At 45.3% G+C, this 24,169-nt stretch overlaps 1 protein-coding gene across 1 annotated transcript in view; it reads right to left on the bottom strand.

Moving 5' to 3' along the window:
• Positions 1 to 24,169, bottom strand: part of ippk (inositol 1,3,4,5,6-pentakisphosphate 2-kinase) — a 105,460-nt gene that overhangs the window by 18,914 nt on the left and 62,377 nt on the right. The window contains exons 8-11 of the mRNA XM_072472640.1: positions 14,748 to 14,820; positions 12,959 to 13,238; positions 8,650 to 8,800; positions 1,467 to 1,569 (exon numbers count right to left, since the gene is read on the bottom strand). Of these exons, the coding sequence (XP_072328741.1) occupies positions 1,467 to 1,569; positions 8,650 to 8,800; positions 12,959 to 13,238; positions 14,748 to 14,820 (607 nt within the window). The remainder of the gene's footprint in view (positions 1 to 1,466; positions 1,570 to 8,649; positions 8,801 to 12,958; positions 13,239 to 14,747; positions 14,821 to 24,169) is intronic.

Consider the following 24,169-nt stretch of genomic DNA (forward strand, 5'->3'; position numbering starts at 1 on the left):
TTTATTTATTTGTTTAAAACTGGCCACGGTTATTTATATTGCTTTATTGTTGTGTAAAAGAAACACTACGTATTGTTATGTTTGGCCAAAAAACTTGAATAAAATATATTTTTAAAAAAAGAAAGTTGCCAACCAAGTGGATAGAGCTGTAAAGAAGGCCTATGGTGTGCTAGCGTTCATTAACAGAGGGATTGAATTTAAGAGCCGTGAGGTGATGATGCAGCGGTACAAAACGTTGGTAAGGCCACATTTGGAGTACTGTGTACAGTTCTGGTCGCCTCATTTTAGGAAGGATGTGGAAGCTTTGGAAAAGGTGCAAAGGATGTTGCCTGGAATGGAGAGTAGGTCTTATGAGGAAAGGTTGAGGGTGCTCGGCCTTTTCTCATTAGAACGGAGAAGGATGAGGGGCGACTTGATAGAGGTTTATAAGATGATCAGGGGAATAGATAGACAGTCAGAGACTTTTTCCCCGGGTGGACATAAATTTAAGGTGAATGGTGGAAGATATAGGGGGGATGTCAGAGGTAGGTTCTTTACCCAGAGAGTAGTGGGGGCATGGAATGCACTGCCTGTGGAAGTAGTTGAGTCGGAAACATTAGGGACCGTCAAGCAGCTATTGGATAGGTACATGGATTACAGTAAAATGATATAGTGTAGATTTATTTGTTCTTAAGGGCAGCACGGTAGCATTGTGGATAGCACAATTGCTTCACAGCTCCAGCGTCCCAGGTTCGATTCCGGCTTGGGTCACTGTCTGTGTGGAGTCTGCACATCCTCCCCGTGTCTGTGTGGGTTTCCTCCGGGTGCTCCGGTTTCCTCCCACAGTCCAAAGATGTGCAGGTTAGGTGGATTGGCCATGATAAATTGCCCTTAGTGTCCAAAATTGCCCTTAGTGTTGGGTGGAGGTGTTGACTATGGGTAGGGTGCTCTTTCCAAGAGCCGGTGCAGACTAAATGGGTCGAATGGCCTCCTTCTGCACTGTAAATTCTATGATAATCTATGATTAATCTAGGACAAAGGTTCGGCACAACATCGTGGGCCGAAGGGCCTGTTCTGTGCTATATTTTTCTATGTTCTATTTATCACGTCTCTGCAATCCAGTTAAGTACCCACCTGCTTTCTTATGGCTCCATCCTTATCATTCTGATTCTATTAAACAAACAAGGGTAACTTTCTGAACTACCATTTTCCTTTAACAATCTTTGAAGCCCAGCATTTTAGTTGCTTTACTTTCACAAGAATAATCTTCCCAGAACTAAACATTACCTCTAAAATATTAACTTGAACCATGAATTAGATATTCCTCACAATAGACATTTATGAAGTTAACATTCGGACACAAAACAATTAAACTAACATGATAGAAGTCAACATCAATATTTAGGCAATGACAGGAATTAGTCTTTTTTATGCAATCTGCATTCTGATAATACTCCCATGAAAAATGAACGTGTAACCGGTTTTACCTTTTGGGCTGCATAGTCCACTGTTTCATCATCTTGCGAATGACAATCTGATAGACTTTCATAAAAAGATTCATTATAAGGGCCATCTAAATGTAACCTACTCCTGCACAGGGAGAATGGAAACAACAATTACTTAAAATTGAAACGGTGCACAATGAAAAAGAATTATACTAAATCATCATCCATGCTTACAATCCCTCCCAACCAAAAATATATTCAGAACTTCCAAAATCCTAAATCAAATTTTTGCAGCACCCCTCCACATGCAAACTAATGCCACATAATTAGTTATTGTCAACATGAGAATCCTAGTTTAGTCTAGGTATTGCTTGGGCTTTTCTGTGCAGAAGGATATCCAAATCTTATTGCACAGTTCTGGCCAGTTAAAAGAGGGTGACATTTAATACAGAGAACTTGAAAAATACCTTTGTCCCAGAGACATCCCACATCCCTGGTTAAAGATATTATAGGCTGAGATAAATAAATATAAAAAGGAATTTAAATTTGATACATCAGGAAGGATAACTGAAAATGACAGTCCTTCCGAGGTTGCTGTTTGTTTTTCAGTGTCTCCTAATTTTTATCCCCAAATCGTTTTTAGGAAGATGAGAGATAATTTTGGGATTTATTTGGACCGTTAAAACCCTGCAGGTGAGGACGGTGCTGCTGGAGCGGGGGCGTGGGGAGGGGGGACTTGCTCTTCCGAACTTTACTGACTATTACTGGGCGGCGAATATATTGATAGTCAGGAAGTGGGTAGTGGGGATGGGTCAGTATGGGAGCGGGTGGAGGTGGCATCCTGTCAGGGCACAAGTCTGAGGGCATTGTTAATGGCACCTCTGCCGTTCTCACAGGTTCGGTACTCCACAAGCCCGGTAGTAGTGGCAGCCCTCAGGGTGTGGGCAAAGTGGCAGCAGTATATGGGGTTTGGAGTCAGTGTGGGCACCGATTTGCGATAACCATCGGTTCGCTCCGGGGTGCCTGGACAGGGGCTTTCAGAGGTGGCAGGAGGCAGGCATCGAGAGATTTGGGAATCTTTTTCTTGATGAGGGTTTTCTGAGTTTGGAGGTGCTGGAGGAGGAGTTTGAGTTGCCAGGTGGGAACGGGTTCCGGTACCTGTCCGGAGGTAGGTCTCGAGCTTTCCACGCCTCCCGCAAAGGGGGTTACAGGTTATGGTGATGTCAAGAACAGGAATTGGAGGGGAAGATCTCTGAAATCTATAAGGAGCTGATGGAGTGGGAGGGTGCCCCAATAGGGGAGATGAAGAGAAAGTGGGAAGACGGGTTGGGGGGGGGCGGGGAGAAGAGATGGACGCTGGGTTATGGGAGGAGGCCCTGCGGAGGGTTAACGCGTCCCCGTCGTGTGCCAGGCTCAGCCTGATCCAATTCAAGGTGGTCCACAGGGCACACATGACTGTGGCCTGGATGAGCAGGTTCTTTGAGGAGGTGGAGGACCGGTGTGGGCGATGTGGGGGAAGTTTTGCGAATCATGTACAAATGTTCTGGGCGTGTCCGAGACTGAGGGGCTATTGGCAGGGCTTTGCAGACGTTCATGTCAGAGGTCCTGCAAGGGAGGGTGGCTCCGAGTCCAGAGGTGGTGATCGTTGAGAGTGTCGGAAGACCCGGGAGCCCAGAGGGAGAGAGGCCCTCTCTCCCCCTCTGTGACGAATAAGGGTAAGAAAACCAATGGCGGGAGGGCCGGGAAGGGCTGGCGGTGTGTTTTTATAAGCCATGTTGGTTAGGATGTGTGTTTAAGGGGGGGGGGGGTTGATGGTTATTTTGTTGTGGGTTCTGTCTCTGTCGGGAATTGTAGTTGAAAATTGTTAAAATTATTAAATAAAATCTTTGCTTTAAATTTTTTTTACTGAATTGTTAATTTCTCAAATGCTGCGTAGAGAAATATATAAAAAGCAGTCATACACACAAGCTTAGTACTAAAACATAGGCACAGTACATAATCTTAGATAAGCTTCTCTGGTACCTGTTCAGTATTTTAGATTCCAAAGTTTGAAAACTTCAACATGCTAAAATGTCTGAGAATATTACCATCCCCTGAAGATTACTCTTAAAAATGCATTAGTCGCACAATTCTGAAATGTTAATTACAATATAGAGATGCAGGAATAACACTTTGCTGGAAAGCCTATTACCAAAACTTGAAAGAATTGTTACAATATTAATAATTGAAGATTTCGAGTCTAAGAGCACCCTCGTGTGGTCAGTACAAGACACAGCGATAACTAAAATTCATAGAGCATACTGGACGGAGATAACTATTGCATTTATTTTACGAATTTACCATCACTTGGACAAATGTCAATATATGACTGACTCCTTCCATAGACTGTTCTGGATAAATTGTGATCTAAATATCTGTAAACAATATGGACTGGGATGCACTAGCATTAGATTTCCTGACAATGGGTTCATAGAATCACAGACTTTACAGTGCAGAAGGAGGGCATTCGGCCCATCGAGTCTGCACCAGCCCTTGGAAAGAGCACCCTACTTAATCCCACGCCTCCACCCTATCCCTGCAACCAAGTAACACCACCTAACCTTTTGGACTCTGAAGGGAAATGTAGCATCACCAATCCACCTAACCGACACATCTTTGGACTGTGGGAGGAAACCGGAGGAAACACACTCAGACACAAGGAGAAAGTGCAAACTCGACAGTCACCAGAGGCCCGAATTCAACCCGGGTCCCTGGAGCTGTGATGCAGCAGTGCTAACCACTGTGCCACCCAGGGTGCTAGGTTATGTTACGCAGATAATAAGTGGAAAGGAATTCAACTTCAGAGAAATGTGGACCAATTACATAGATAGCTCCATCTGCCATATCTCAGACCAAGTGTGGATAAATGTAGGGTACTGCATATTGAAGCAAGTAAAACAAGACATGTATACAACATGAAGGAATCCTATTTAAAGTATTCAATTAGAAGGGGATAAAAACATCTGGTCAGTGGGAGACAGGTAAACAAAACCAGTTAGATACTCAGCTCCTTCTAGAAGGTAGTGGAATGACAATGTGTTCCATTGACACCAGGGGCGAAATTCTCCTACCCGCCCCAACACATTTCTGCCCCGACCGGCCGGAGGGAGTCTCCGTAACACCGGCCGGTCAATGGGGTTTCCCATTGTGGGGCAGCCCCAAGCCGTCGGGAAACCCCTGGGCTCCGGCAAAACGGAGACTCCCGCCGGCAGAGAATGACGCCCCAGAAATCAATGGCAAAATCTTGGCCACTGCACCTCAAAAATGTTTCCTATGGGTTAAAAGACGATTGAACAGGATATTAAACAAGGCCCCAGGGGGCTCAGTAAAAAAACACAAACTGAAACTTATTTGTACCAGAGAAGGAGGAGACACTAATATTACATTCTTAAAATAATGAAAGGCATAGATGAAGAACATAGGACTCATGAGCTGAATGTAGGACTATATAAATATATAATTAAAATTCTCAAGAAAAGAAAGAAGATTAGAGAATCTCTCCCAATTAATTGTAAGATAGTGGTTATGGAGAATAGACTTCTGGAGAAGGTGGTTGAATTGAGATCAAGTGACACTTTACAGGAACGAGTTGGAATAGTGTGTGTGGAACTATGGATTGAGTATTAAAGCACTATTAAGTATAGTGCCAGCTTGTCCAGAAGCCAAAACAACTCAGTGAGCACAGTGGGCATAATTGAACGAGACTTGGAGCAAATTAAAACACAGACAGCAGGGTTTTGGATTACCTCATGTTTACAAAGGACAGGGAAGTGCCAAAAGACAAAAGGTCTGAAAACAAGTGACTGAAAGATAAAGGGTCTGAAAATATTTTGTGACGAGGAATCGTGTAATTACAACGGTTTTTATGGTCGATAGTGGGTGCAAATGCTGGAGCACGGCGGCACTGTGGTTAGCACTGCTGCATACGGCGCTGAGGACCCAGGTTCAATTCCGGCCCTGGGTCACTGTACATGTGGAGTTTGCACATTCTCCCCGTGTCTGCGTGGGTTTCACCCCCGCAACCCAAAAATGTGGTTAGGTGGATTGGCCACGCTAAATTGCCCCTCAATTGGAAAAAAATAATTGGATATTCTAAATTTTTTTAAAAAGACAATATATATTAAAAGAGGAGAATTCCATTGTCCAAAAGTCAGAATTCGACAAAATGGTGGCAATTTCTCATCCCTGGTAGAACATGGGAGACTGGCTAGGAGTGCATTGGGATAGTCAAGTCTAGAAGTAACATGGCGCCAAGAGCACAGGTTCATTCCCGGTCCTGGGTCACGGTCCATGTGGAGTCTGCGCATTCTCCCCGTGTCTGTGAGAGTCTCACCCCAACAACCCAAAGATGTGCAGGGTAGGTGGATTGGCCATGCTAAATTGTCCTTTAATTGGAAAAAAAATAATTGGGCACTCTCAATTTTAAAAAGAGCCTAGAGATAACAGTCATGAAGAGGGTTTTTTTTGCAGATCAGTGAAACAGGCGTGACGTTATGAAGGTGGAAAAAGACATTCTTAGTGGTGGTGCAATCATGAGCTGAATGTTTAATTAGAGGTCAAATAGGATACCAATGTTACAAATACAGTCAAGTTCAGTTTCAGACAGTTGCCAGGGAGATGGATGGAGACAGTAGCAAGGAACCAGAATTCGGAACAGGACTTCAATCCTTCCAATATTTAATTCATCCAGTAAAGGATGTCAGGTAAGTAGTCTGACAATTTAGCAACAGTGGAAGAATCAAGCAATATTGTGCTGAGGTAGATCCAAGTGTCAGTGTACACGTGAAAACTAATATTGTGCCATTTCATATAATTATTCTGCGGAGTAGCAAGTAAAAAGAGAAATAGGGGTTTGGGAGGGTGGAAGAATAGATCCTTGGCACTACCGATGGTAATAGTGCGGGGGCGGGAAATAAACTGTTGCAGGTAATTCTCTGGTTACAATTAGATAGATAACATCCCAATGAATTTACTTTGAAAATCTCCTATTCGCCACATTCCAGCGCCTGTTCGGGTACACAGAGGGAGAATTCAGAATGTCCAATTTACCTAACAAGCATGTCTTTCGGGACCTGTGGGAGGAAACCGGAGCACCCGGAGGAATCCCACACAGACACAGGGAGAGCGTGCAGTAATGGAACCAGGTAAAAGCAGTCCCACTCAGGAGGACAATAGTGGACAGGTGTTGGAGGAGGCGTGTGGCCAATATTTTCAACAGCTACAGGCAGGTCAAAAGGGACCAGGAGGGATAGTTCATCTTTGTCGCAGTCACATAGGATGCTACTTGTAACTTTGGTATCAGCTGTTTGAGTACTCTGGCTGGGGCATTAACCGGGTTAGAGGAATTCAAACATGGGAGGCAAGAACACATTCAAGGATTTAGAGCCAGAAAGGGAGGTTGGAGATGGAGCAGCAACTTGTAAGGACATGGTGGTGTTTTTTTTCAGGACAGGGAGTGGTGACAAGGTATTTAAAAGGAGAGAGGATAACATCTGAAGAGAGAACCATCAATATCATCAGTTAACACATGGATCTGGTGAGAGAAACATGATCATATTTGAGACAGCAGGACAGAACAATAATTTTCTAAGATGTAAAGTGTGATATTCCACACAGCCACCATAATGCTCCTGATGAGGAAATTGCTGCAAGATATGGTCAGGCAGGGAGGCTTAAAGGGAAAAAGTACCCCTCCCCCCCAAGGCCAGGGCCATGATGTTGATACAACCATTCACAATAGTCCATGGATGGCATGGGCTTTGTTCACGTGAACAGTATTCTAAAGAGCGATGCTGCGAGAGGCTGAGAGAGATGCTGAGAGCCGATTCACCGGCCGAGACAACAGGGTCAGCAGAGGGAGAGTGAGTCCGACAGAAGGATTAGTCCTCTTGTAGCAGTGCTGCCTCACAGTGCCGAGGACCCGGGTTCAATCCCAGCCCCGGTCACTGTCCGTGTGAAGTTTGCCAATTCTCCACTTGTCTGCGTGGGCCCCAACCCCACAAACTAAAGCTGTGCAGGCTAGGTGGGTTGGCCACACTAGTTGGAAAAAAATAATTGGGTACTCTAAATTTATTTTAAAATAAGGATTAGTCCTCCTGTCGGGAAAGTCTTGAAGGAATAAAATAGGACAATTGAGATTGTAGTTCATAATGAGCCCTTCAGAAGATGCCATGAGGCTGATCTAAGTGGAAGGTAAGCCTCTGATGGCGACAAGAGAAAAATCAATGGGGTGAATAAGGGAATTGAGAGGGCAGAGTAACCCAAGAGGGTAGTGAAAGGTTGCATGTTGATCGGAGTAAAACGAAAAGTAGTCAAGTAATAGTGGAAATAGAATGATGGTTTTGGGGTCTGGAGTGGCATAAAAACTCTGCACACGAATCAATTTGGAGAGTTCAAGTTACATTGGCCTAGTTACATAAAAATCTGATGCCAAACAGGAAATTGGAAATAGAAGATAAGAGGAATGAGTCCAGAGTCAGATCCCATGATGGGATAATGATGTACATAGAAAAGATTCAGCATGGAACTAGAGTTCAGAGACAGGTGTAGTGAGTGAAGTTCAAAAGCTATTTGAGGGTAGAATATGGAGGACCCACTGACGGTGGTGATTTCATGGGAACGAGCATACAGGAGGTGCACAGAGTCAATTGCAAAAACGTTAAAATTGATGGCACAGTTAGAAAATATCACAAAATCCAGAAACAGCAACGTGATTTTCTGTCAATGAACAGACTGAAGCTATAAAATAGTACAACCAGTGAGTGGTCTGTCACCGGGAGGCTGAAGTTTCTCAACCACAACACTGGTGGGCAAAATTGCTACAAATATCACAAAACTGATCAGAGACATAAGCATAAGTTGGGCCTTATGGTAGAGCCAGTGGATTCCAGGGCAGTAGCATCTTCTATTAAAAACATGTTAAAAAGTACCTCATGGAAAAATCCACAAAGAGAGAAAATAAATGAACTCTGGAGGAATTTAACTGCCAACTCCCGGTCTATCCAGGAAGGGTTTCCTCTCAATATTTTTTGCTTTTGTAAATATATCTAGCCAACGTATGAATGCCGAATGTTGTAAAGTGCTATTGAACCGAGGATAACAATTGATACATTTTAAGTAGCTAATTAATTTAAGTAACCATCTTTGTGTACTCCTGGAAGTACATCAGATAACAAATCCAGTTAACCTGTCTGTTGGAAAGTCCTCTATGTGCTGTTGAACTCTCAGGTATAAAGGATAGATTCCATCAATGTCCATCATATCCAGCATCTGCACTTGAAGGATCCGAGAAAGAACACAACCTTTAGGCAAGCCAGAATTTTCCACTACATGAATACCTGGAAGAAATTATTTTTGTATTAGCAAAAAATAAATTCAGTTGGCCATAATAAATTTAACAGAAATATATCAAAAATACAATTTTAAGCTGGGGTTTAGTGGTCCGATATCAAAAGTTACATTCTTCTTTATCATAACTTCAACTTTCAGTCAGAATTATGAATATTTCATACATAAATGAGTAATGGATATTCTCCATTTCATGGCCTCACTATAGCTTGGAACTAAGTGATGATAATATGCTTTGTGTTTAGTGAAACACAGACGAGAAAATAGGCCAGTCAAGTAAACAGAGAAGTGAAAAGATTGCAGCAAGGTGAAAACTAGAATATAGGAATAATGCAAAGACAAAACTATAGGTATTTTAATATGGATTTAGCCAATATTAGATCAAATTAGAATTATTTTTATTCGTGAGAAAGTCACTGGCATTGCCAGTATTTATTGCCCATCCCCAATTGTCCTCGAGAAGGCAGTGATGAACCACTTTCTTGAATCACTGCAGTCATGTGATGTAGGCACTTACATTGCTGTTAGGGAGGGAGTTACAGGTTTTTTGCTCAGGAACAATGATATAATTCCAAGTGAGTGATGTGAGGTGAACCCAAAATGTTGGCAGTCCCATGTGTCTCCTGCCCTTGTCCTTCTAGATGGTAGAGATTGTGGGTTTGGAAGGTGCTGAATGCATCTTACAGATGCTACTACTCTGCATCGGCGGCAGAGGAAGGAAATATTTAAAGGTGATGAATGAATGGCCAATCAAGAAGGTTGATATGTCTTTCTTGGCATTTATCTTTGTGTGCTGTCGGAGCTGCACTCATCCTGGCAATTGATGGGGATTTTTTTTTTTTTTTTTTTTAAATTCATTTTCAGGATGTGGCATCAATGATTAGGATAGCATTTATTGCCCATCCCTAATTGCCCTTCAGGAGGTGGTGGAGAGTTGCCTTCTTGAACTGCTGCAGTCCTCACGGTGTAGGTACACCCACTGTGCTGTGCTGTTAGGGAGGGATTTCCAGGATGGTGCCCCAGCTACAGTGAAGGAACGGCGATATATTTCCAAGACAGGGTGGTGAGTGAGTTGGAAGGGAACCTCCAGGTGATGGGGTTCCCAAGTATCTGCTGTTCTTGTCCTTCTAGATGGTAGTGGTCATGGGTTTGGAAAGTGCTGCCGAACGAACCTTGGCGATTTGACCTCTAACCACCGCAACCATCTTCCTTTGTGCCAGGTGTGACTTCAACCAGCAGAGAGTTTTCCCCCTGATTCCCATTGATTCCAGTTTAGCAAGGGTCCTTGATGCCATTCTCGGTCAAATGCTGCCTTGATGTCAAGGACAGTCACTCTCATCTCATTATTCAGCAATAGTAATTTTATTGACCATTATGGGGAGATGGTCAGATTCTCTCTTGTTGGAAAAACAGAGAAACATACATAGAAAATAGAACAGGAGTTGGCCATTCAGTCCTGCTATGCCATTCATTCTGATCATCAAGTTCATTGAGGGCAAGGATGTTTTTGACACCCCTTTGTCCACTTATCACTAAGGAGGTAGTGATGGGCAAGCTAATGGGGCTAAAGGTAGACAAGTCTCCTGGCCCTGATGGAATGCATCCCAGAGTGCTAAAAGAGATGGCTAGGGAAATTGCAAATGCACTAGTGATACTTTACCAAAATTCACTAGACTCTGGGGTGGTCCCCGCGGATTGGAAATTAGCAAACGTGACACAACTGTTTAAAAAAGGAGATAGGCAGAAAGCGGGTAATTATAGGCCAGTGAGCTTAACTTCGGTAGTAGGGAAGATGCTGGAATCTATCATCAAGGAAGAAATAGCGAGGCATCTGGATGGAAATGATCCCATTGGGCAGACGCAGCATGGGTTCATAAAGTGCAGGTCGTGCCTAACTAATTTAGTGGAATTTTGAGAGGACATTACCAGTGCGGTAGATAACGGGGAGCCAATGGATGTGGTATATCTGGATTTCCAGAAAGCCTTTGACAAGGTGCCACACAAAAGGTTACTGCATAAGATAAAGATGCATGGCATTAAGGGGAAAGTAGTAGCATGGATAGAGGATTGGTTAATTAATAGAAAGCAAAGAGTGGGGATTAATGGGTGTTTCTCTGGTTGGCAATCAGTAGCTAGTGCTGTCCCTCAGGGATCAGTGTTGGGCCCACAACTGTTCACAATTTACATAGATGATTTGGAGTTGGGGACCAATGGCAATGTGTCCAAGTTTGCAGACGACACTAAGATGAGTGATAAAGCAAAAAGTGCAGAGGATACCGGAAGTCGCAGAGGGATTTGGATAGGTTAAGTGAATGGGCTAAGGTCTGGCAGATGGAATGTTGACAAATGTGAGGTTATCCATTTTGGAAGGAATAACAGCAAAAGGGATTATTATTTACATGATAAAATATTAAAACATGCTGCTGTGCAGAGAGACCTGGGTGTGCTCGTGCATGAGTCGCAAAAAGTTGGTTTACAGGTGATTAAGGCGGCAAATGGAATTTTGTCCTTCATTGCTAGAGGGATGGAGTTTAAGACTAGGGAGGTTATGCTGCAATTGTATACGGTGTTAGTGAGGCCACACCTGGAGTATTGTGTTCAGTTTTGGTCTCCTTACCTGAGAAAGAACGTACTGGCGCTAGAGGGTGTGCAGAGGAGATTCACTAGGTTAATCCCAGAGTTGAAGGGGTTGGATTGCGAAGAGAGGTTGAGTAGACTGGGACTGTACTCGTTGGAATTTAGAAGGATGAGGGGGGGGATCTTATAGAAACATATAAAATCATGAAGGGAATAGATAGGATAGATGCGGGCAGGTTGTTTCCACTGGCGGGTGAAAGCAGAACTAGGGGGCATAGTCTCAAAATAAGGGGAAGTAGATTTAGAACTGAGTTTAGGAGGAACTTCTTCACCCAAAGGGTTGTGAATCTATGGAATTCCTTGCCCAGCGAAGCAGTTGAGGCTCCTTCATTAAATGTTTTTAAGATAAGGATAGGTAGTTTTTTGAAGAATAAAGATTTATGGTGTTCGGGCCGGAAAGTGGAGCTGGGTCCACAAAAGATCAACCATGATCTCATTGAATGGCGGAGCAAGCTCGAGGGGCCATATGGCCTATTCCTGCTCCTAGTTCTTATGTCCACTAACACTCAAAACTGGATAGGGCAGGACTGCAGAGCTTTGATCTAATCTGTTGGTTGTAGAATTGCTCAGCTCTGTCTGTAGCATGTTAGTTCGAAAGTTTAGCATGCATGTAATTCTGTGTTTATAGCTTCAGCAGGTTGGCACTGCAGTGCTACTGTTGACATGCTCTCCTACACTCCTCTTTGAACCAGGGTTGGTCCACCATGGTAAAGAAATTAAATGACTGCTGCTGATGCCAACAGTACTTCACGGATGTCTAGCTTTGAGCTGAGTCTTTCCCATTTAGGATGGTGGTAAAGTCACAAAACACAATGGAAGCTGTCATTAGTGAGAAATGAATCTACCCCCACAAGGAATGTTTTACTCCGACTAATACAGTTATGGACAGATGCATCTGTGACAGGTAAATCCGTGAGGACAAGATCAAGTAGGTTTTATCCCTCTGGTCAGTTCTCTCAGCACGTCTAGCAAGCACTGCCTGATAATTCGACTTGCCCAGCTCGCTCAACGATGGTGCTAACAAGCTACGGCATCCACGCACGCACACACGCATGCACACACACACACACACACACACACACACACACACACACACACACTCTGATAAGCTGCCCAATGTCCAGACCGCTCTCTCACTAGCCTTACAAACAAATTTGAAACTAAACGTTGCTATTGATGGCATGATCCAAATTATGAATTGAAAACATTCAACTAATTTTTCACAAGGTGAAACATAAAATAATCCCTTTTAGCTAGCAACGAAGAAATTCAACATCTGAAGGAGGCACCCTTGCCTATAGAATAGAAGGGGAGATAAACCTGGCTAAAAGGTTAAAGGGCCTATTTTCCTTCCGTCTCCTGCTGGCTAGATTAAGCTAACTCCTATTTATATACAAGTATACAGATGAAACACAACCTAATTTTTAAAGAAAATCACAAATCACACTGAGCTTCTAAAATATACATTTATCGACAGACACACATATAAAAGGTGAACGAAATACACTTACCATTTCTTAAAGCTTCCTTGCGAAAATGACTTGCTTCACAATGACTCCTTTCTTGTGAGACAAGTGTCCTCTTCATATCACCTGTCTTGCAAGTGTCCACATTGCTCACCAAAGCTATTGTTATTACATGAATCAGTTCACTGATAACAGTTCTTGTGCATTGTGGTCCACTAACCACACCATTGGCAGGAAAGAAGTAAGCTTTCAAATGATTAGCAAGTTCATTCAAATCCATTAGGCAGTCCTGGTCATCTTTACAGCCAAATATTAACTCTCCATTCTTCACGTGTTCAAATAATGTAAGAGGGTTTGGTGTTGGGTGGGGGAGGCAAAAAGGGGAAGAAACACTAATTACAATGCAGACATTATACAAGACATTAATACCTGCAAGGGTTAATATTTCACAACTAGCAGATAATGTTAAATGATCATGAAATATTTCAAGAATAGTACATTTGAGGTATTTTAGATTTTGCCTTTGGCATATGGGCAATTCCATGTTTTATGCATTTTATGTCAGGATTTGAAAAATATTGAAAACAAGTTTCTCCAAGGGGAGATATTCTTTAAAATTTTCTACAAACAGTTCCCCCATTTCATTTGTTCAGCCTAACTTGCACATGATGCTGTTCTTTCAGATTAACCATGGAGATCAAAGCTGTAATTTAAGTATTACGAGAATGAACAATCAATTTGACATCTTATGCAACAGCTTAACCAACAGTAGGAAAAGATCCCTTAACTACAAGCAGTTACACAGACAAAAAGCAACACAAGGTGTAATAAACCCCAAAGAGTTTCTACTTGATAACACAATTACTTAATTTCCCCATCTGGTCAGAGTGGCATCCTGGCACTCCCACTGCCAGCCTGGCACCTTGGCACTGCCAGCCAGGCACTGCCACCTAGGAATCAGGGTGGTTGAGTGGTGCTGCCAGGGTGTCAGGCTGTCAGTGCCCCGGTGCCAGGTGCTGAGAATCGGGTCTGAGGGTGCTATGCCCTTATTAGGTGGGAGGGCCTCCTAAAAGGTAAATGGGGGGGGGGGGACCAGGAAAAAAATAAGAGTCCTGTTGATAGCGGGGTCATTCTAGGCACTGCTGGCGCCAAGAAACATCCCGCTAAACATGTCCAAAACAGGACTCCCCCTTGTTAAATCGTGCCCAATAGGTCCAATGAAGGAAACCAATATTAAGCTTGCTTCTCATGATCAAATATCTTATTGAGTGAATGGTAAAACTGAATAAATGAAGAGGAAGTTTGGTCCATGTTAGTCCAACTATGATTCTTGACAACGCAAATCATCAGAATGACTGCCAACCAACCTCAGACAGTAAAATTAACCTGCAAGCACCGTGTTTCAATCCTTAAAAAATGTCATCACTGTTGGACATTATAAGAAAGTTAAATAATTTAAAACCATATTTTTGTCGCAATCCCATCTTTTTTTCCTCCTCTATATATTGCTTTCTGTAACTATAACGAGAATGAATTCATGATTACAACTGACACTTGCTGGTTCAGACTCTTCGTAGTTCATTAATAAGTTGAAGAATTGTTATAAGATACAGTTGCACTGTGCCATTTCAGCATCCATCGTGAGCAAGTGCTACGCAAAAGCTCGCAGTACTGAAATGGCCAAAGGCAAATTTAATGAACAACAGGTGGCAGTGGTTTGCCAATAACTAAATTCTGCTTCATTAACTCTAGAGAACTTGCTCTGTGTCATCATCCAGTAGAAAACGTTTTAGGTTTTCAGTGTTGTTAAGCAAAACGTAATGACGATAATTACCTTAAAGATTTTTAAGTTGTTTTGAGGCTCCTGTAACAAACTTTTCAAGGCAATGTACATCCGTTGTTTATTCCTGCAAAACATATGCACATTAGAAATTGAACTACTGAGACTTCCGGTGGCGGCTATGAAGAGTAAGTCGCACATTTGGTGGCTCCCGCTCGGGTCGGACTTTTGGACCTTTTCCCCGATTTGTTACCGGACTTGATTAGAAAAATTGATGACAGAGGCAATTGTGAACTGAATTCCCACATCGGTGCATGGAGAGGAGGACTAGAAGTGCTCGCAAAGGCAGAAACAGAAGGACAGAGAAGGCTTGGGCTGAAGCAGCACCGGGAGGAAGCATGGCGGAGGACCGGACCTCTGGCTTGTCGACCCAGCGGTCAACAGAGCAGTTGATGCAAGTTATCCAGGAGGGCTTCGCCAAGCAGAAGCAGGACTGCTTGGACCCGATTAAAGAGGCAATTGCGCGGCTGGAACTTAGATTGGATGCCCAAGATCGGACAATCCAGAAAGTAGAGAAGGCACTGGCTGACCAGGAGGAATATCAAACAGCAGTGGAGTTGGAGGTGGGCATGCTAAGAGACCAGCAGAAAAGGCTCCTGGAGAAGGTGGAGGACCTAGAGAACAGGTCCCATCAGCAGTGCTAGAGGATCATTGGGCTCCCGGAGGGATCCGAAGGAGCGGACTCTGGGGCATACATAGCAGCCATGTTCGAGGAGCTGCTGGGGTATGGGGCATTCCCCCGATCTTTGGAGGTGGACAGGGCTCACAGAGCGCTTGCGAGGAAGCTGCGAATGGGAGACACTCTCTCTCCTCCTCCCCCCCGAGGCAATGGTGGTGAGATTCCACAGATATCTGGATAAGGAGCGCGTTTTACAGTGGGCCAAGCAGACACGGAGCTGCAAATGGGACAACAGTATCCTGCGGATCTATCAAAACCCGAGTGCGGAGGTGGCCAGGAGGAGCGCGGGGTTTAACCAGATCAGGTCGACCCTTTTCAAGAAAAGGGTGAAATTCGGGCTGTTGTATCCGGCCCACCTCTGGGTCACCCACGAGGAACAACATTTCTATTTCGAGTCGCCTGAGGAAGCGCTGGACTTCACGAAAAGGAAAGGACTGGTGTCGGACTGAGAACTTTGAACTCTGAATTTTGCTGTAGTGTTTATGTTTTTCAAAAAAAGTTTCTTGTTTCTTGCTTTTTCGGACGTTATTTGTTGTGCCGGCTGTATGGATCTGGGGCCAGCTGCAGAGCTGAGTGAGGTAAAGTTTGCATTTGCATTGTTGGGGGATAGAGGTGTGGTTTTTCAGATGCTGGATCTTTTGCTTGACCTTTTTTTTTTGTTGTCGAGTTCAACTTGAGTTTTTTTTTTTTTTAAATCGCTGTCCGACAATTGTGTTGGGATTGTTTTTCATTTGAATATGTATGTATGAGCGGGGGACAATAGTTGGGAGATTGTCCGGCGCCAGGGGCAAGGGCCACGGGCCACCAAGCTAGCTGGGCAGGCTGGCTTACGGAAGTGTAGTGGGGGGTGAGCAGGTGTTAGGCTTATCAAAGAGGTTGATTTATTTTGTGCTGTTACTGGGGGGGGGGGGGAGAGAAGAGGAGAGAAATGTTCTGCTGACAAGGGAGGGAATTTTTCTGAGGGACAGTGAGGTGGTCGGGGGCGGAGGTTGCCTGGGGGCGGGCCAGTGAAGGCGTGGGGTGCGGGCTGGCAACTGGTCCAAGAGGGGGGATAGCTGATCGGCGAGGGGGGGGGGGGGGGGGGGGGGGGTGATGAGCCCCCCAACTAGACTGATCATCTGGAATGTAAGAGGGCTCAATGGGCCGGTCAAAGGGACTGAAGGCGGACGTGGTAATGCTGCAGGAGAAGCACCTTAGAGTAGCTGACCAGCTTAGGTTAAGAAAAGGTTGGGTCGGACAGGTTTTTCACTCGGGGCTGGACTCGAAGACCAGAGGGGTCTCGATCCTGATCAACAAGTGAGTGGTGTTTGAGGCGGGAATAATATTTTTGGATGGGGGAGGCCGGTATATTATGGTCAGTGGGAAATTGGAGGGGGTGCAGGTGGTACTAGTAAATGTATACGCGCCAAACTGGGACGATGTGGTGTTTATAAAGAGTATGCTGGGGAAGATACTGGACCTGGATTCGCATAAACTGGTCACGGGAAGGGACTTCAATACAGTTATTGACCCTGGGTTAGATTGGTCAAGCTCAAAAGCGGGCATGGTGCCAGCAATGGCTAAGGAGCTAAAAGGGTTCATGGAGCAGATGGCTCCATGGAGATTTGGGCAGCCAAGAGTAAAGGAGTTCTCCTTCTACTCACACGTGCATAAAGTGTACTCCCGGATCGATTTCTTTATTTTGAGCAGGGCTCTTCTGAAGGGGGTGGTCTACACTGGGTACTCGGCGATCACAATCTCAGACCATGCCCCACACATTGTTGACCTACAGGTTAGTAAAGACATTAATCAGCACCCGCACTGGAGGTTAGACGTGGGGCTTTTAGCGGACGAGGTGGTGTGCGGGCGGTTGAGGAAATGTATTCAGAATTACCTGGAGGTCAATGACACAGGGGAAACTTCGGTAGCGGTGGTGGGAGGCATTGAAGGCGGTGGTTCGAGGAGAGCTGATCTCGATACGGGCCCACAAGGAGAAGGTAGACAGGACAGAGACCGACCAACTGGTAAAGGAGATAATACAGGTCGACAGGAGGTATGACTAGACCCCAGAGGCAGGCCTTTTAAGGGAACGGCGGAGGCTACAGGCGGAGTTCGGCTTGATAACCACAGGGAGGGCGGTGGAGCAGCTGAGAAAGTAGAGGGGGGCGATTTGAGCATGGAGAGAAGGCCAGCAGAATGCTTGCACAGCAGCTTAAAAAGAGGGAGGCAGCCAGGGAGATAGGGAAAGTAAAGGATGGAGACGGAAACCTGGTGGGAGACTCAGCGGGGTGAATAAGGCATTTAAGGAGTTTTATAGTAGGCTGTATGGGTCAGAACCCCCACCGGGGCCAAAGGGGATGAGGCACTTCCTAGGGGGGCTGAATTTCACGAAGATGGATAGGGAGCTGGGAGAAGGGCTGGTGGCCCCGATCGGGATCAAAGAGATAGCAGAGGGGCTGAAGGCCATCCAGTCGGGTAAAGCCCAGAGGCCGGATAGGTACCCAGCAGAGTTCTATAAAAGGTTTGCTGGGATATTGGGGCCGCTGTTGATGAGGACATTCAATAAGGCAAGGGAGAGGGGGGTGCTTCCCCCGACGATGTCACAGGCCACTATCTCGCTGATTCTGAAGCAGGATAAGGATCCGGAGCTGTGTGGGTCCTACAGGCCGATATCCCTATTGAATGTGTAAGCCAAACTGTTGGCCAAAATTTTGTCCTCTAGGAATGAATACTGTGACTGGGGAGGACCAGACGGGGTTCGTTAAGGGAAGGCAGTTGGTGTCCAATGCAAGAAGGTTGCTAAATGCGATCATGATGCCCCCACAAGGCAGGGAGGTGGAGGTAAAGGTCGCAATGGATGCAGAGAAGGCTTTTGATCGAGTAGAATGGGAATATCTGTAGGAGGGACTGGGACAGTTTGGATTTGGGCAGGGCTTTATTGACTGGGTCAGGTTGCTGTATCAGGCTCCTGTGGCCAGCATACGGACAAATAAGACGACATCGGACTATTTTAGGCTACGTCGGGGGACGGGACAGGGGTGCCCCCTCTCCCCACTGTTGCTCACGCTAGCTATAGAGCTGGCAATTGCGTTGAGAACCTCAAGGGGCTGGAAGGGATTGGTCCGGGGGGGGAATGGAATACAGAGTCTCACTTTACACAGACGACCTGCTCCTGTATGTATCGGACCCAGTGGAGGGGATGGAAGAAATCATGAGGATTCTGGGGGAATTTGGCCAGTTTTCAGGGTACAAACTAAATATGGGGAAAAGTGAGATGTTTGCGATCCAGGCAAGGGGACAGGAGAGACGACTGGGGGAACTGCCGTTTAGAGTGGTAGGGGGAGGTTTTAGGTATCTAGGCATCCAAGTGGCGCGGGAATGGGAACGGTTACACAAACTTAATCTGGCCCGTTTGGTGGACCAAATGAAGGGCGATTTTCGGAGGTGGGGCGCCCTCGGTTGCCACTAGCTGGGAGGGTCCAGACAGTGAAGATGACGGTTCTTCCGAGATTCCTGTTTGTGTTCCAGTGTCTCCCCATCTTTATTCCGCGGACCTTTTTTAAATGGGTTAACAAAGTTATCACGGGCTTTGTATGAGCGGGCAAGACCCCGCAAGTAAAAAAAGGGGATGCTTGAGCGGAGCCGGGGAGAGGGCGGGCTGACGCTGCCAAACTTCAATAACCATTATTGGGCGGCGAATATAGCCATGATCAGGAAGTGGGGGAGGGTCGGAATGGGAGTGGACTAAAGGGCACCAGTTTGGGGGCGTTGATTACGGCGCCTCTGCCGTTCCCACCGGCACGGTACTCCACCAGCCCCATGGTGGTGTCAGCCCTGAGAGTCTGAGGGCAATGAAGGAAGAATGTGGGAGCGGAGGGAGCATCTGGTCTGGTCTCCAATCTGCAATAACCACCGGTTTGCCCCGGGAAAGGTGGACGGGGGGGTTTCGGAGATGGCAGAAGGCAGGAATTGAGAGGATGGGGGATATGTTTATAGAAGGGAGCTTTCCTAGCTTGAGGGAGCTGGAGGAGAAATTTGGATTGGCGAGGGGAAACAAATTTACGTACCTGCAGGTGCGGGACTTCCTACGTAGACAGGTCTCAACCTTCCCACTCCTACCACCAAGGGAGATTCAGGATAGGGTAGTTTTCAGAGTGTGGGTGGGAGAAGGGAAGGTCTCTGACATTTACAAGGAACTTATGGGGTCAGAGGAGGCGCAGACTGAGGAGCTGAAGCGCAAGTGGGAGGAGGAGTTTGGAGGAGAGATAGAGGATGGTCTCAGTGGGGAGGGGTTGAGTAGAGTCAACGGGTCCACAACATGCACCAGGCTCAGCCTGATACAGTTCAAGGTCGTTCACCGGGCTCACATGACAGTGGCCGAGATGAGCAGGTTCTTTGGTATAGAAGGTGTGCAGGGGTGCCAGCGAACCATGTCCACATATTTTGGACATGCCCAAAGCTCTGGGGATTCTGGCAGGGGTTTGCAGACGTCATGCCCACGGTGTTAAAAACAAGGGTGGCACAGAGTCCGGAGGTGGCGATTTTCAGGGTGTCGGAAGATCCGGGAATCCAGGAGGAGAAAGAGGCAGATGTTCTGGCCTTTGCTTCCCTGGTAGCCCGGAGACAGATATTATTAGCTTGGAGGGACTCAAAGCCCCCGAAGTCGGAGACCTGGCTATCTGACATGGCTAGCTTTCTCTGTTTGGAGAAAACCAAGTTTGCCTTGAGAGGGTCAATGTTAGGGTTCGCCCAGAGGTGGTAACCGTTCGTCGACTTCTTTGCAGAAAATTAAACGTCAGCAGAGGGGGGGGGGGGGGGGGGGGGAAGGATTGGTTTAGTTTAGAGGAGGGAGTTAATAAAGGTGGGACCTGTAAGGGAGGAAGCAGGCTTTTTGCACTATGTTTATAGACTTATGTATATTGTTGATTTTGTTGTTGTAAAACCAAAAAAAACTCAATAAAACATTTTCCAATAAACCAAAGCAAGACTTAAATGCAAAGTGGTCTTTGGCAGGATACCCAGTAATTTATAAAACACCTTTAACATAATGATATAGCCCAAGGTGCTTCACAGGAGCATAATAAACTAAATATGGTAACAAGCCATTTAAGTTCAGGTATAAGGAATGTCTTAAAGTAGGAATGCCAGTTGCAGAAGGAGAGAGGTGTACGGAAGAAATTCTGGAGCTTGGGGCTTCGGCAGCTGAAGGCACGGCCATTAATGGTGGGACAATTATGATTGGGAATGCACAAGAGGCCAGAATTAGAGAAGCACAGATATCGTGGAGGGGGGCAGGCTTGGAAGACATTAGAGATAGGGGCAAAGCCATGGGGAAATCTGAAAACAAGGATGTGGAGTTTTAAAATCAAAACATAGGAATTAAGAGCAGATGTAGGCAATTCAGCCCTTTGAGCCTGCTCCACCAATCAATCAGATCATGGCTGTTCTCTTCCTGGTCTCAAAGCCACCTCCCTACCTGTTCCCCATATCCCTTTAACCCATTTTTTAAAAATCAGAAATATATCTATCTCCCTCTTGAAACCAGTTAATGATTCAGACTCCACTGCAGTGTGGGGCAGCAAGTTCCACAAATTCTCCACCCTCTGCGAGAAGTAGTGCCTTCTCATCTCAGTTTTAAATCTACGGCCTCTCAACCTATATCTTATCTCTTGTTCTAGATTATCCCACGAGGGGGTACATTTGGTCTAAATGTACTTTATCAATCCCTTTTAATATTTTCTATAAGAATAAGATGACGAAAACTGGACACAAAATACTCCAGATGTGATCTCACCAACATCCTATACATTTGCAACAATACTTCTCTACTTTTATACTCCAGTCCTTTTGCAATAAACACTAACATTCCATTTGCCTTTCTTATTACATTTTGCACCTGCATACAGACTTTCTGCGATTCATGAACAAAGACACCCGGATCCCTCTGCCTAGACGCATTTTGAATCTGCTTTCCTTTTAGATAATAATTTGCCTGACTTATTTTTGGGCCAAAATGGATAACCTCACACTTATCCACATTAAACTCCATCTGCTAAATTTTGGCCCAATCTCCTAGCCTATCTATATCGGTTTGTAAAATCGGAATCACCTCTTCACTGCCTAGTTTCCCACCTATTTTAGTATCATCCACAAATGTTGCTATGTTACAATCTGTCCCTGCTTGCAGATCATTTATATAGATTGTAAATAGTTGAGGTCCGAGGACTGAACCCTGCGGTGTCCCACTAGTTACAGTTCGCCAGCCAGAGGAGGACCCATTTAAACCAACCCTCCGCTTTCTATCAGTCAGCCAAACCTCAATCCAATTTAGCATTCTACCCCCAACCCCCTGCAATCTCACCTCCTGAATCAACCTTTTATGCGGCACCTTGTCAAATGCCTTCTGGAAATCTAGATATACCACACCCACAGGTTCTCCATTATCCAACTTGAACGTTCTGTCCTCAAAGAACTCAAGCAAGTTTGTAAAGCATGACTTACCCTTCATAAAATCATGCTGAAAATGGTGGATTGCTTGACTTGAAGCCAATCTAAGTCAGTATGGGTGGATAGAGGAACAGGACATGAGTTAAGTCACAGGCAGAGTTTGGCTGACCTCAAGTTTGAGGAGGGTAGAAGGTGGTAGACCAGCGAGGAGTGCTTTGGAATAGTCTGGTCTAGAAAGGCGGCTGAGATGAGCTAAGACAGAGGCAAGTTGAGGGAAGTTACGGATGTGGAAATAGGTGATCTCAGTGATGACCTGGTGATCTTAGTGATGGCCTGAACATAATGGGCTGGATTCTCCCAAAATGGAGCTATGTCCCCACGCCGGCGTAAAAACACAGGCGTTGCACCCAGAGTTTCTTGAAAAAAATACAACCCGATTCACTTACCTTCAGGGGGCTAACAGGGACCCGAAGTGCTTCACATAGCTTTGGTTGCGGATACGGGCCCCCGCACTTCCGGTTCCGAATCCGCGCATGCACACGCTGGCGGCCGCGCCGAGCGCCATAGCGGATTCGGACCACACACACAAGAAACTAGGCCCCCCCCCCCCCCCCCCCCCCCCCGATCGGCCGCGCGCATGAGGATCCATCAGACCCGATCTCAAATGTGAAATCAAGGTTGCAAACAGACTGGCTTAATCTCAGAAAGGAAGGAGGATGGATTTTGTAATTAGGGAGAAGGGTTTGGAGCGGGGGCCAAAATAGCTTCCGTCACCTCAATATTTAATTCAAGAAAACTTCTGTTCACAAGAAGTTAATATTGGATAAGCAGTCTGATAATTTAGCAATGGTGAAGGCATCGAGAGAGATGGTGCTGTCAGCGTACATGTGAAAGCTAACAACATGCACTTGGATGATTCTGCGAAGGGGCAGCATGTACATGAGAAATAGGAATGGGCCAAGGGAAGATTCACTGGGGAAACCAGAGGTAATGATGCAGGAAACAGAAGTGAAGCCATTGCAGATAATTCTCGGGCTACAATTATATAGTCAAGAATGGAAACACACACAGTCCCACACAATTGAATGACAGAGGAGAGATATAGGAGGAGAATGGTCTGGTTAACTGTGTCAAATGCCACAGACAGGTCAAGGACAAGGAGGGAAAGTTTACCTTTGTCACACTCACATTGGAAATAAATCCATTTATTGCATCAGGATTACACAGAAGGTTCTATTTACACTGTCACTTCAGAAAAGGAAGAGTATCAGTTATGCCAAGCACCTTCTTGAACTACCCACTAGATTTATTCAGATAGCAATTTACATCAACTCGGAGTAACAGCATGTTCAAAGTGAGCACACCCTGACTGCCATGTTTAACTCGTTCATTAAATTTACAATCCCTGATGCACAACAATAACATCGCAAAGGTTTCACACACACGAGAGACAACAAATCTTCCAGCATCTGGATCATTGGAAATTGGACAGAAGTTGGGAGGTACACATCAGGACCCTGCAGAAGTATTGATGCACACACCTGCTGAAATTGTCTGGGAAATTTAAACTTTCAATGTGCTGATTTATGCTGCTCAGGACACTAAAGAAGTTTCTCCAACACAGTTGCGTGTCAGACGCTTGGGCCAGGTATGCGGGACTTACCGGAATATTTATCCACAAAATGTTACGTTGGTTAATACCTGGTATAATTCAGCGATTAGCCAGCGTGATTGAACACAACCAACCACCCCCAACCTGACCCAACCACAGACCCACTTACTGAAAGACTGGAGAACATTTGTTTTTTTAAACTTCCCTGAAAACAAGGGACACATCCCATCTCCACCTGTCTTTTCTTGCACGCGACGGTCTTCCCCATGGATGTCTGCACTGACCAATCAATGCTTCAGCCAGGATCAGATGTCCTGGCTGAAAAACAAATCGCAGAAGGTCCAAGTTGCAGAAATCTTTGTGGGCAACATCAATGAGAGCAGCATCAACACTGGCTGCAGGATCTGGGCCAACATTCTTGATTTAAACCCATATTTGTTTGCAGTTTATAAATTAAACGTAATACTTGTTCCAGTTTGGTTGCTGAAGAATTTGGACAAGCAGTTTGAATTATTTTCACATTATGAAGACTAGGTTGTCAATAGTATTTAGTTTCACAGCACAGCAGTTCTCTGACTGATGTGTCAGCTGTCATGGTTACCCTGGTGGAACAAAGCAGTTCTACCGCAAAAGCATGAAAATATTGCTTCTCTCCGTTTTAATTAGTTGATTTGAATGGCCGCAGATAGAGAAATCGCA

This window comes from Scyliorhinus torazame, chromosome 13 (genome assembly GCF_047496885.1).
Source record: "Scyliorhinus torazame isolate Kashiwa2021f chromosome 13, sScyTor2.1, whole genome shotgun sequence".
NCBI lineage: Eukaryota > Metazoa > Chordata > Chondrichthyes > Carcharhiniformes > Scyliorhinidae > Scyliorhinus > Scyliorhinus torazame.